This window comes from Oreochromis aureus, linkage group 1, assembly GCF_013358895.1.
Source record: "Oreochromis aureus strain Israel breed Guangdong linkage group 1, ZZ_aureus, whole genome shotgun sequence".
Classification (NCBI taxonomy): Eukaryota; Metazoa; Chordata; class Actinopteri; order Cichliformes; family Cichlidae; genus Oreochromis; species Oreochromis aureus.
In genome coordinates this window covers 23,737,924-23,750,766 of record NC_052942.1, presented here as the reverse complement: position 1 = coordinate 23,750,766, position 12,843 = coordinate 23,737,924, and the positions used below count along the sequence as shown (strand labels likewise).

The window sequence follows — 12,843 nt, the reverse complement described above, 5'->3', positions numbered from 1 at the left end:
GAAATAAAGCTGCCTTTCTTTTCTTGGCAAGTATAGTAGTGATATATGTAGTATATAGGTAACTGAGCTAGCAACGTCTTCAAAAATCCCTGAAAGCAGCAAGCTTGTCTGAATCTCTACATCATGTTTAAGGTCTGTTAGCTGTGGTTTACTGCAGAACAATGTGATGAGTAGAAGTGGAAAATGACAATAAAATCATAACCTATGATGCCAAAAAAACCCCATACATATATTTTCAGGATCATAAATGACACAACTTTTGATTATCTTTGCTAGACCGATGTGCCTGTAGTAAAAGCAGACAGATTCACGGTAGTGAGAATTTTTATTATGAAAAATAAAACATGTAAATGGCACATATGATCCCACTCGATCTATGATGGAAATTAAACTCCATCATACCGATAAGCAGGTACAGCTGACCTTTATTCCATATCATTTATTCTGAGTAGAAACATCTGCATCTGCTAAAACAGCTAGCCAATAAAGACCCCAGCAATGGTGTTGCACTAAAGTTACAAAGTGACTGTTGCCAATGTGGCTGTTTGACTGTGAAAAACATGAAGCACGTTAGGTCTGTTTAAAGCCTTTTCACCTGTCTGCACTGAAGGCGCCAATATTTCTGGAGGACGCTGTATTTTTGTTCTAGCTGAGTTAAAAAGACAGTTGCATAACAGAGTCAGAGCATTTCAATGGCTGTCTCAGACTTTCCATTCTAATATTACCGACACATGCGGCTCTGTGATTTTCATGCCTGCAGCATCTATTTATACTGATGCTTCTGCCTGCAGTAAACTGGAGGAGAAAGAGGCTCAAACATCGGAAGCAGCTATCTATGCAAAAGGTGAACGCCAACAATGACTTTATTTCTCCAAGAAAACTGTTTATGCAGTGAAACTAAACTCCGCCTGTCTGTTTTACACTTACTTGTATTCATCGTAGACTTCCTGCTTGGGGAGCGAGGTCTCGGGGTACTCCTCTAAATGATTTCGGATCCAGGTGAATGCGTGCATCTGCTGCGTGCGGCTCGATGACAGGGCGCTCTGGTCACTGCATAAAGATGTGGGTCAGTGATGTGATTATTATGAAGACAAACAATGCAGTGCTTACTGTCACCTCAGGCCTGATAAATGACACCAGCGCTAATCAAGGCTCTGTGTGTGGAAATGAGCTCATTTTTGTAGTAATAAGCTTGTAAGCATTATTTTTCTGTCCAGTTTTCTATAAAAACACTTAGAAACAGGTTTACCTTTTATCGACACTGCTGCTCGGACCAGAAGGCAACTTGAGGTAGAGGTAGAGTTTTTCGATGTCTGAGAACTTCTCGACATCTTGCTATAAAAAACAAAAAGTCAAAGATGAATAACGAAAGCAGGACTAGGATGGTTCATAAATGATATTATATACAAGTTCTCCTCTACGGAGAACGAGCCTTTTCAATTATGGCTCCTAAACTTTGGAATACGCTGTCTTTAAATATGGTAAAATGGTAAATGGCCTGTATTTATATAGCGCCACTGGCGCCACCGGGCCCTCTGACCACCCCCAGTAGGCAACGGGTGAAGTGTCTTGCCCAAGGACACAACAACCGAGACTGTCCGAGCCGGGGCTCAAACCGGCAACCTTCCGATTACAAGGCAAACTCCCAACTCTTGAGCCACGATCGCCCTATAAATATTAGACATGCATCTTTGTTTCCTGTTGTTAGTCACTTTTGAAAACACACCTTTTCTCGATAGCGTTTAGACTGGGGTGAGTTGTTATGTTTATTATGTGTATTATTATGTTTTTATGCGAGTGTCAGTGTTTTTATCTTGTGTTTTACTCCTTTGTTTCTGTACAGCACTTTGGGCAAACTTTCTGTTTTTAAATGTGCTATATAAATAAATTGGATTTGGATTTTGAATTTGGACAAGTTCAACATTTCATCTGTTATTTTTCATGACTAACTACTCTGTACATTATCTTAATTTGAAAATATCTAATAAGACTGTTCCTATTTTGCTTGACTCATCACCAAAACATATAAAATCATTACAACATAAGAAAAAGAACAATGTGAAATATTCATGTTTGGTCTTGTTTCATGTTTGGGTCTTTACCTTACAATAGAATTTATCTTGAGGTAAATGTTTCTGTGATTTGACGCTATATAAATAAAACTGAATTGAATTGAAGAGTCGAATCTTTTCACCATTTCACTGGATGAGCATTAAACGTTTTCTTCTTTACTGGAAATCACCAGCACAGAGACACTTGCTTTCGTCCTCTGTTGGGGTCTCTGTCTATCAGCATCACCTCGACAACATCAAATCAGTCACTTTTAATGTCTCACTGTTAATCCGGTGATCTAAAATGTTAAATTATGTCTAATTATTAGTCCATTACCTTTTGCTTGTCACCCATCGCCTATAAACATATTTGATTTCTTTTTATTTACACTTTTATACAGATTGAAATGTCTGCTTTAAGCATGAATTGAAATACAATTTACACAATAACTAGAACAAGCAAAGCATCCTTACAACAATAAAAATCTTCAGTCTTTCCAGTAAACACTGAAACCACGACAGAGCCATGGCTGAGCTGGCTGGCCACCCACTGCATGCATCCAGATGGCACTGATAGCACTCTCTTTTCTGTCTGTTACATATCAGTCTGAGCCAGCAGCTGGTTTCAGGGGAACAGTTAAAGTTTCAGTCTGAAGGCAACAAAAATCAACCTATCATCTCTGCTGAAGCTCTCTAACCTCCTGAGACTGATACTTACACGTGGACATTGCATGTGGGGGTTTTTTCTGCACATTACACTTCAGTCACTCATCCTTAGACCTGTTGCATCCCATGAATCCCAAACAAGAGCTTAGGTTAAAGGCTGAAAAGCATAATAAATACATTTTTTGAATTGTTACAGATCATTTGAGGTATTAACTGAATGCAGTGCTATTCTTTAAGCCAGGGAGCAGGTCAAAGAAGAAAAGAGGCTCTTTGATCATTCAGGACTTACAAGGTCAAGAAGACTACATGGTGGAAATAACAAACTAACCCAGGGTGCAATCTTAATTTGTATTGTTTATCTTTAAAAAAAGCACAAGCCTCAGCTGCACAGTTAAAGTTTTAAAGCTGAAACATCACAGCGGGGTCTTCTGTTAAGTTAAAACATCACTCGCTAATAAAGTGTTATGTCATCTCTCAGTAATTGAATATGTTAGCTACAGCTCTATAAGCAGCATTTTAGCCTAAGCAGGACTGATTTTAGCATCACTCTCAGGATGTGCATGTAAATTTTACATCAGTGACTGAAGAACAGCAACAGCGTGCTTTCACTGCTTCAAATGAAAAATTCTCTCTTCTATTCCAAGTAAACAAAGAGATTTATTATAAATAAATAAATCATTTCAGCCCTCATCACTTTATCCTTAAACAGACTATAGCAAAACATCAAGTAGTCATGAAAACCATCTACTTGTTGATTTTCACAGACACGAACTGATGCCTTTTTTCACAACAGTCAGCAGGAAACTATGTATTTCAATAGGAAGCACATTTGTGTCAGCAACACCTGCTGTGTGTCATTAAGACAAAGGGAAGCTGCATCACCATGGCAACTGAGAAAGCTTTTATAACCAACCCAGTAGCAGAAATCCTGTCTTCCTCCGCTCACCTCCAAGCAGTCATAGGAGGTGGCTGTCCCACCCCCAGCCTGTTCTGCCAGAGGTTTTCCTGTTAAAAAGGAGTTTTTCCTTCCCACTCTCCCCAAGTGCTTGGTCATAGGGAGTCACTTGACTGTCAGGGTTTTCTCTCTTTTCTTACTGTAGGGTCTTTACCTTACCATACATAAATACATATATTCTATTTTTATATTATATATTAAATATATAGATATTTATTTATAAATAAAATTGAATTAAATTGAATAGTAATACCTAACCCTTACCAAGTATTGAACTTGTTTCCCTCTGCACAGCAGAAGTGTGAGCTTCACTACCAACCCCTCCAACCTCCAAATCTCGTTTTTTTTCCCCCCAACAAAAATAATGGGTGTCGTGGGTTTTGAACCCAGTGTTTTCAGTTTCGGACTCTCAGTTTCTGTTTGATATTTTCTGTTTAAGAGCTTAAGGAATGTGAATGTTTAACAAACTGCTGTCAGACTGCACTGAAAAATGAAAGACTGGCCATCAATCAACAAAGCAAATATTGTGGCATAAATTATATAGTGCCTGTTTTGATGTACGCTAAAGGGGCTTTAAAATAAAAATCTTATTCAGACATTAATCTGGCACTCTACAGATTCACACTGTTTCATACTCCATCCACTGAGCTGATGCTGACTTGTTAAGAGTGCATTTATAGAGTCAGATCACTGTGTCAGTGTCAACAAAGGCTTACTAAATTGTTACATAAAACATATATAAACATGTTTTAGGCCTCAGGAGTAGTTGTGCAACTCTTAAACCCTTTTATAGTATAATGGTTTACACATTCACCTAACAAGCACGAGATCTCTAGTTTGATTCCTGGAGGAGACACAAATCCCTTTGTGGTTGTAACAAGAAGGGCATCCAGTGTTTTAAAAAAATCTGCAAACTAAAACATGTGATGCTACCTGCTCTTGTACCCTCTTGCAAGGGTGCAAGAGCTGAAAGGGAGTAAGGTTTGGAAAATAGGGGTGGAGTAGATTGCTGACATAAGTGGGGGCCTCACCTCGTAAGACCATAAAAGCAAGAATGAAAATTTTAAACTCATCTCTAAACCTCACAAGAGGCCAGTGCAGACACTTTAACAACGGGGTAATATAAGAAAACGTGAGTAGGAGTTAGAAGCCTTGCAAAAGCAGTTTGGACAAATTGACACAATTAATACAACAGACAAGAAAACAGAGGACTACAATAATCTAAGCGGGATGAGATTAATCCAACTTTTGAGACAACAGTCCTGCGTTTAGCGATATTTCTTAAATAGAAATAACAAGAGCAGGTCCAAGACTTGATGTGAGCATCAAAAGTCAAAGACTGACCAAAATTGAGCCCAATAATCTATTCATTAGCTTTCACAGTGGATGAGAAAGGAACCAGATGTGTCTAATATGGGGGGAAAGTACTCCCCAGAGCAATAATTAGAGACTGTCTTGTCTGTGTTAAGTTGCAAAAAATTATTTGCAGAATATAATATAATGAAAATAAAAAGGGACTTCAACAAGATCCTTGTGTAACACCACATAGCAGCCACATTAGAATAGAAAACTCCCACTTAACCCAAAAGTGTTCTATCAGCAAGAAATGAAGTGAACCACTCCAAGACAGGACTGAAAATCACCATCTGATTTAAGCGTTGGATTGAGATTTCATGATCAAAATGACCATTAGAGGCTAGCTACAAAGAAATGTGGAAAGATTTAAAGTTTACAGAACGAATAGCTCTGGTTCATACGGAAGAGGATTAGGGCCAGTGGAAAAAAAAAAAAAAAAAAAGGTGGGCACGTTCTGACTTTTTTCTCAGAATTCTGACTTTTTTCTCAGAATTAAATTTAAAAAGTTATAAAAAAAAAGTTATATTAAAAAAAATTATAAATTATGTTAAGCCATTATGCCTACCCTTCTCACCCTGTTGAACAGTGGCGTATGGCGTATGTGAGATGCAGCAACAGTTTGAAAGATTACATTTTGTGGAGGGGAAAAAAACTCACCAATTTCTTTCCTTCCAGTTTTGAATTCCTCTCCTCCTATACCCACACTGGTGTGGGGATTTTGTGTGAGTGGAGACACCTATTGTTCAGGAGAATACTGCAGCAGGTATCCGCACCCTAAACACTGGTGTACATGGAACAAAGCTGTGGTGACGTCACCGCTACCGTGCAAAGCGACTAATGCGGTGGATGTACTGGGATTCTTAGAGGTGTGGCTGCTAGCATTCAGCTAGGCCTCACCTCTGCTAATTTTAGACACTGAACCGTATATTCTGTGTTTACAGAGGGTTTTACTAAAAGTCTGTGTTCTGGTTTTTGGTAGCGAAATTATTTTCTTTTTTTGTTAATTCACACTAACTAGCAGGTAGCTGCACATCCCATAGATGCAATGCAGACTATATTATAAAACTGACAAAGAAACCATCTTTGTTATACAGTCTATGTTTCAGGCTTCAGATACCCCCCTAATGTTTAAAGCTGCTACCAACTGATCTTCTATTTTTATTTTCAAACTATACATGGATAGTAGGAATGTTTTTTCTGCTCAACCTATTGGGAACACTAATATTCTTCTGGCAATATCTGAACAGACAGTAAGAAAAATGTCCTTAAAGTTGCTATTTGCAGATTAAAAATAAGTCAGGAATACTCACCAGAATGTTTTCCACTTTTGATTGAACAGATTTGCTGCAAAACAGAGACATAGTACAAATTAGCATGAAGCCGGTGTAACATGAGCACTTGTGTCTGAAGTGTATTTATTTATAAAGCAGAGGAATGTTTGGTATGAGACGACCCTCCCCTCAGGATCTCTCAGGTCATGTATCCCACCACCACGAACACATGTGGTCATATGTAAAAAGAAACAGGGACATGAACTGTGCTGACATTGTTTAGGACAGAAGATCTTTTTTATCAACAGTTTTCCCAAATATTTTTCTGTGCTTCCCGGTTTTATTCACAAACTTCTAATATATGGTCAACAGAAAAGTGACCAGTACAATACAAAGTTCTGGCAAAATTTAGTGAAAGCCTAACTTAAATTAAAAACATAATCAAAAATAACATATTGACACATGTAACTGCTTCCCTGTGTCCCACCATATTCATGTGTCACTTCTATTTTTGCCTTAGCATCTCACACAGGCCTCAAAAGCATGAAATTCTCTTCCTGATTGACTTTTAATGATGTAGGTTTTAACCTGAGGTCAATCCGGAAGAAGTGTAAGATTTGATTGAGGCTCATAAACAGCCACTGCTGAGCTGCAGCTAAAAACTATCACCGATCACTACAAAAATCCAAGAGTGACTGGAGTGATGTTCAGGCTACAGCTAAAATTAACATACAATCAAACAGACTTTGATAGCAGGAAAGATCACAATTAGTCGCTCCTATTTAGGTCCACTCCTGCAGACAGAAAAACCAAACTGAGGAATAAAGTGTCCAGGTTTCATGTGTAATCCACAGACAGGGCAGACTGCTGCCGATGACTGTGGGACAGAAGCTAGGTCACATTTAAAGACTATTACTTGGGCTGGGCAGGTCAGAATCAGGAGACGCTCTAAGCCATGACAAGAACAGTTCACTTTAATTGACTGTTACCAGGGGGCTGAGGATTTCCCGGTGCTGAAAGACCGTCAGTAAGCTGTTTGTGAGGCAGACTTAGCAGATAAACTGAACGACACCTGACGCAACTTTCTGCGAGACCTAAGCCTGGAAAATAAAGAACTGAAACAAGACACAAACAAATGTTCACAGGTGTAACTCAGTCTCTGATAAACCAGCAAGATGTACACCTAACCCCAGACCAGTGATTCCTAATTAGGGCTAAAAGTACCCCAGTAGGTACTTATACAGAAGTTAGGGGGGTTCATGGAAAAATTAGCTCAACTTATAAAAATTAAAAAAACTCAAACAAACAAGTTTGAGCAGAAGCAGTAACAGTAAACTAAACATAGTGGCTATGGTGCAGAGTTGCTCCATAGTTTCGGGTTGTGCCAGTAAGAGCATCTGTCAACTCAAACATGCCGAGCTACCTGCTGTGGTAACCCCATGTGACAAGGGAGCAGTGAAAGTGGATCCATTTTAGTGGATAAGGTGCAGGAAAAAACAAATCAAAAAAGTCTTTGAAATAAATAAATAGATAAAGCAGCTAATTAAAGTAGTCCTAACCAAAGAAAAGAATATCTAATTATCATTAATAAAAGGTTATCAGTTGTTTAGCTTCGATGCTTTTAGCAGCTACCTGCTAAAAGCATCAAATAAGGTAGCTGTTTTAGCAGCTTAGTAAACCACTATTTATGGACAGCCTAGCTAATCATTTAGCTACTAGAAGTTACAGGATAAATATTTGAAATTGTTGATTAACAGAAGAAATGTAACAATTGGCAAAATATTAGAGAAAAATTAATGAAATCTGATTAAATGAATAGCTGTTATATAGAGTAGTAGCTACTACTAACTGAATGGATGAAGGGTTACATGGTGGGCTAACAATTTATGGACAGATGAAACGGCTAACAACTTAGCTGCTACAATTAGCATTTTAAAAGGCAAGATTACAGCGAACAAAAAAGAAATGATGAAATTAGAGATGAAAGATAAAATTTGTTGTTGGATGAAGGGTTAAATAGTACAGTTTTAGAGTAAATTAGAGATGTACCGACTGACCGACTATGGACCAAAACTGGATGATTTCCAATGTTCTCGGCCCGGACCAGTGAGCGGCTGGTCAGCCTTCGATATGATTTATTACGAGCCCATTCATTTTTATGAATACACAACGTGTGAACAATGACATGTGGCTCACAGCCACATGCTACGCTGTTACCATGGAAGTGAGTAAAGACAAAAAGTTTGCCATAAGTCAGCATCCTCTGTAAGAGCCTGTATAAGCAAAAGATCAAAGCAGATAGGAGTGAAACAGATTAAAGGGTCAATGCCCTGTTGTCTGGTGAAGCTTTAAACATGCTATAAAATTAAGAAAGTACATGACATTTGTTTTGTTATATAAATCTATTATGCCTGCTTGTATTTAGTAAGGTAAAATATGTCAGGTAAAGGTGGGTGTACAGCAACTCATTTCAGCACTTTATTTTCAGTGATTTCAGTAAGAGAAGAGCCTGTTACATACTGCAATTTTCATGTTTAATAATTTCTTTATTTAATTAGCAAGTTGTCCAGATCCAGATTAAAATGAGTTCAATTAGGCTAATGTGAACATCAAAGGTGGTATTTTGAAAATCAGTGTTTTGACTGTCCAGACTTCCTGTGCAGACAGAGTGACGGTATGTTGCAGGTGAACTTGTTGACCCAGACTACGACTGTATCATTTCACCAAGAGCCACCCAGAAGCAGGTCACTGAGGTGAATGCCAATATTTATGCTCTACTCCTCTCAAAGGTTAAAACTGTATGGAGCTGGGCAAGGATCCTAACATCTTACTGATAAACTGTTAGCAGCACAGTGACAAGTTTCTATAGAGGTATTTCCTGCAGACATTTGAACTCTGAACTGCTGTGTTTCCGGTTGTTCAGCTCCTTGACATTTTCTTGCTGTTTGATATTTAAATGATAGAACTTAAGTTCATTCAGGAAAAAAAGGTCAGAACAGGACCTTAAGTAGCAGATACAAAAGAACACGCGCCTTAGAAGAAATCGAGTCTTTTCCTTTATCTGTTCACATTAAGCCTCTTATCGAGCCATAACCAATTTAGAATCAACAGTTCTAAAGGAGCAAGCTGGAACCCAAACAGGCACAAGGACAACATGGAAACTCCACACAGAAAGGCGCTGGTATTTTCTCAGGATTCACATGCAGAACCTAGTGGTTAGCAGTGTCGCCTCACTGCAAGAAGGTCCTGGATTCAAATCTATTGGCTGCAGGTGTGAGTGTGACTGGTTGTCTGTGTCTCTGTGTTAGAGCTGTGACAAACTGGCTACCACTATGACAGCTGAGAGGGGCTCCAGTCTGCCAGAGACCCTCAAACTGAGAACTGGTTAAAAATATAAATGTGATTTGCCTCTTCTTGATTTGTTATTATTTCTTCTTTGTTTTTTATTGTTTTGTTTTTTTGAGCTATTCAGAAGTGGACTTGCTAGTGTGTTTTGGATCATTGTCCTGCTGCTTCACCCAAGTACCATTGAGCTTTAGGGCTCAAACTGATTCTCCTATCAGATTTTCTGTTAGAGAGCAGAATTAATGGTTCCTTCGATTACAGAAAGTCATCCAGGAAGAGAAGCAGCAAAGCAGCTAGACCATCACACTACCACCACCATGTTTGACTCATGGTATGATGTTCTTTTTATGAAATGCTGTGTTTATGCTGCTTTATTACTTGAACTTTCCAATAAAGTTCAGCTTTTGTCTTGTCAGTCCACAGAATATTTTCCCAAAAGTCTTGGGGATCATCAAGGTTTATTTGGCAAATATTAGGCTTTGTCTTTTTGTTCAGCAGTGGTTTTCTCCTTGAACTCTTTCATGGATGCTATTTTTTCCAGTCTCTTTCTTATTGTCGAATCATGAACTCTGACTTAACTGAGGCAAGTAAGGCCTGCAGTTCTTTAGATGTCATTCTAGGTTCTAATATGACCTCTTGGATGAGTCGTTGATATGCTCTTGGAGTAATTTTCGTAGGCTGACCACTCCTAAGAAAGTTTATCACTCTTCCAAGTTTTCTCCATTTGTGCATAATCACTCTAACGTGGTTCACTGGTATCACAAAGCCTTAAAAATGGCTTTTCAGCCCTTTCCAAACTAATAGATGTCAATAACTTTGTTTTTCGGTTGTTTCCTTAAATTGTGGCATGATATGTTGCTTTAGGCTTGCTTCACTTTTTTAGACAGGTTCTATAGTACTGATTTCTTGATTCAGCAGGTCTCAGTGTTGCTGGTGAAATTGAAATCAGCTTCATCATTCAACTTCCTCATTTTTACAGCACTGTATATTACAGAAAGAGAGAAAAATATTGGGGAAATATGACTCCTACTTCCTCTCTTGCATTAGGAATCAGTCTTCAAATCCCTGATTAAGTGTACACTCTTTTCTGTCCCATTTACATATAAAACTTAAGAACTAAAATATAAGACAGCGCTTCAGGTAATGAACACTGTAAAACAAATAAATAAATACAAAATAAAAATGATAATAAAGTTGCCATACATGTAAGAGTAATAAGAACTCGGTAATCACTAGAATACAATGTGCTGCTCTGACAGAGACCATTATGTCAGCCATACAGAGTAATTTTACTTTTGCTATTTCCAGAGCATTTTCCTCGTGATACCTGTGTTAAATATAGCTACTTTTACTGGAGTAAACACGGTGATGGGATGTGAAAAAAATACCTTTATTCAAAGAGTCGAGTAATTAGTTACTCAAGCATAAAACAAGTTCCTTAAGCTTTACTTGAGTTATTTAATTTTTCTATTTGTACAGTCTCTACTCTGCCAGGTTTATCCGGCTGTTCTATCACAAGCACACGCTGCAGCTCGTGCATGTTTCTAATATTTAACATGCAGGACTTCTACGGTTGTTATTATTTACTTATTATTAAATTTAAGCAGTGAAGATGCGACTGCGTCCAAGCATGATAAAAGTAGTTTAAAAATTTTGTGATGAGTTCCCCTTTAAGCATCAAATCGTGCGTATGCACAGCACAACAGTGTGTGAAGTAAACATCTCCTCACCAGATGGAGTTCTTGATCCTGAGCTGCAGAGCGCTGGCCTCAGCGCCCTGCAGCCCGGGGAGTAGGCCGGGCAGGCTCCCCGCCCCGCTCTCCGGCGGCGGCTGCTGCTGCTGGGGGTCCTCATCAGCCATCACTGGAGGTCACTGTGGGACGGGACTGGACCGGTAGGGAGGCGAGGACGGGTGTAGTCGCCCGGCAGGGTTAAACGACATGGACCGGAGGACGTTGCGATGCTAGGGGGACAGCAGCGCGCCCTGTTGTTGTTGTGGCTGCCACCCTGCGCTCCTCCGACATCGCTCGCTTCGAGCCCGGACTGCCGGTCAGTACTGGCGCCTGTGCAGCGGGACTACGAGCCGCTGTCAAACACGGGCCAACACATGAATATAAATAAAGGCAAGAGTAAACAGGCAACCTGACAGCTGCAAAACAACTAGCTAGTCCCTCCGGTGTGCTCCGCCTGCCCCGCACGTTATGATTGCTCTACATGTGCATGGTGAGTAGTAGCTGTCGGGCAGGCGCATGCGCATTGAGAGGCTCAGCATTAAAAACAAAATGTAAGCAGAAGACATCACTGACTGTGCCAGACTGCATTTATATAAACACACTCCTGCTTTATATGTGTGCTAGTTTCATTATTATTATAGCATTATTGTCTTCATTAACAGTAGCACTTGTAATAGGGTAGTACTATTATTATTAAAAACAAGAATCGTAACAAATCCAATACAGATTTTATTTTGCTCCAGGAGGGGTAAATGACTTTGAACCTTGATATATAGAAAGGTAACAAAAAACATAGTTGCTTTTCAGTCAAAAGACAGAGATAAAATACAAAGCCATATTTAATATTCCTTTTTGTTTAATATAACAGTAAAACATGGAAAACTAGAAATAAAATGGACAATAAATAAGAAAGATTAAAAAGTGAACAAAATAGCTGACTAAAATTGACTGGAAGCTAACTCTGGTACTTCTCCTAAAGTGCCCTGGAGAAAAGGCATTGAAAGGCATTAAAAAACCTGAAGTGTTGTGACAACTCATTTCAGTGTTCCAGTCTTGATGTGGGGACAGCAAGGAGTGTTCAGCTCATCTAAGAGACCTTTGTGGGGTGTGTATTTGTACAAAGTATGCCAAGTCAGTGGGAGCCAGGCCACTTAAAACTTGTGAAGAAGCACAAACAGGGGTAATGTGCTCATGTTTGCTTATCCCTGTCAGCAGACGGAGAGCAGCATTCTGGACCATTCGTAAGTGTGATATTGAGACCTGATCAATACCAACATAAAGTGCATTACAATAATCAAAGCGAGTGCTCACAAACTCATATAAAACTCTGAGTCACAAAAGGTGATTAAAGGTTTAACTGTAGAGAGCTGCCTGAGCTGCAAAAAGCTTGTCAGGTTAATTTGTTATCCCCACACTGTATCCCTGAGCTAAAATAAGTCTATGTGATTCACATTTCTATGTTATTA

At 39.0% G+C, this 12,843-nt stretch overlaps 1 protein-coding gene across 2 annotated transcripts in view; it reads right to left on the bottom strand.

Moving 5' to 3' along the window:
- LOC116334604 (DNA-binding protein RFX7) overlaps positions 1-11,846 on the bottom strand; it is a 29,275-nt gene extending 17,429 nt beyond the window's left edge. The window contains exons 1-4 of one of the 2 annotated variants that reach the window (XM_039610889.1): positions 11,375-11,846; positions 6,339-6,372; positions 1,250-1,335; positions 928-1,050 (exon numbers count right to left, since the gene is read on the bottom strand). In XM_039610889.1, coding sequence (XP_039466823.1) covers positions 928-1,050; positions 1,250-1,335; positions 6,339-6,372; positions 11,375-11,505 — 374 coding nt within the window. In that variant the 5' untranslated portion in view covers positions 11,506-11,846. Of the gene's footprint in view, positions 1-927; positions 1,051-1,249; positions 1,336-5,685; positions 5,802-6,338; positions 6,373-11,374 lie in introns of those variants that run through there. The other variant, XM_039610892.1, reaches the window with a different exon arrangement.
- Between the last annotated feature and the right edge of the window lie 997 nt (positions 11,847-12,843).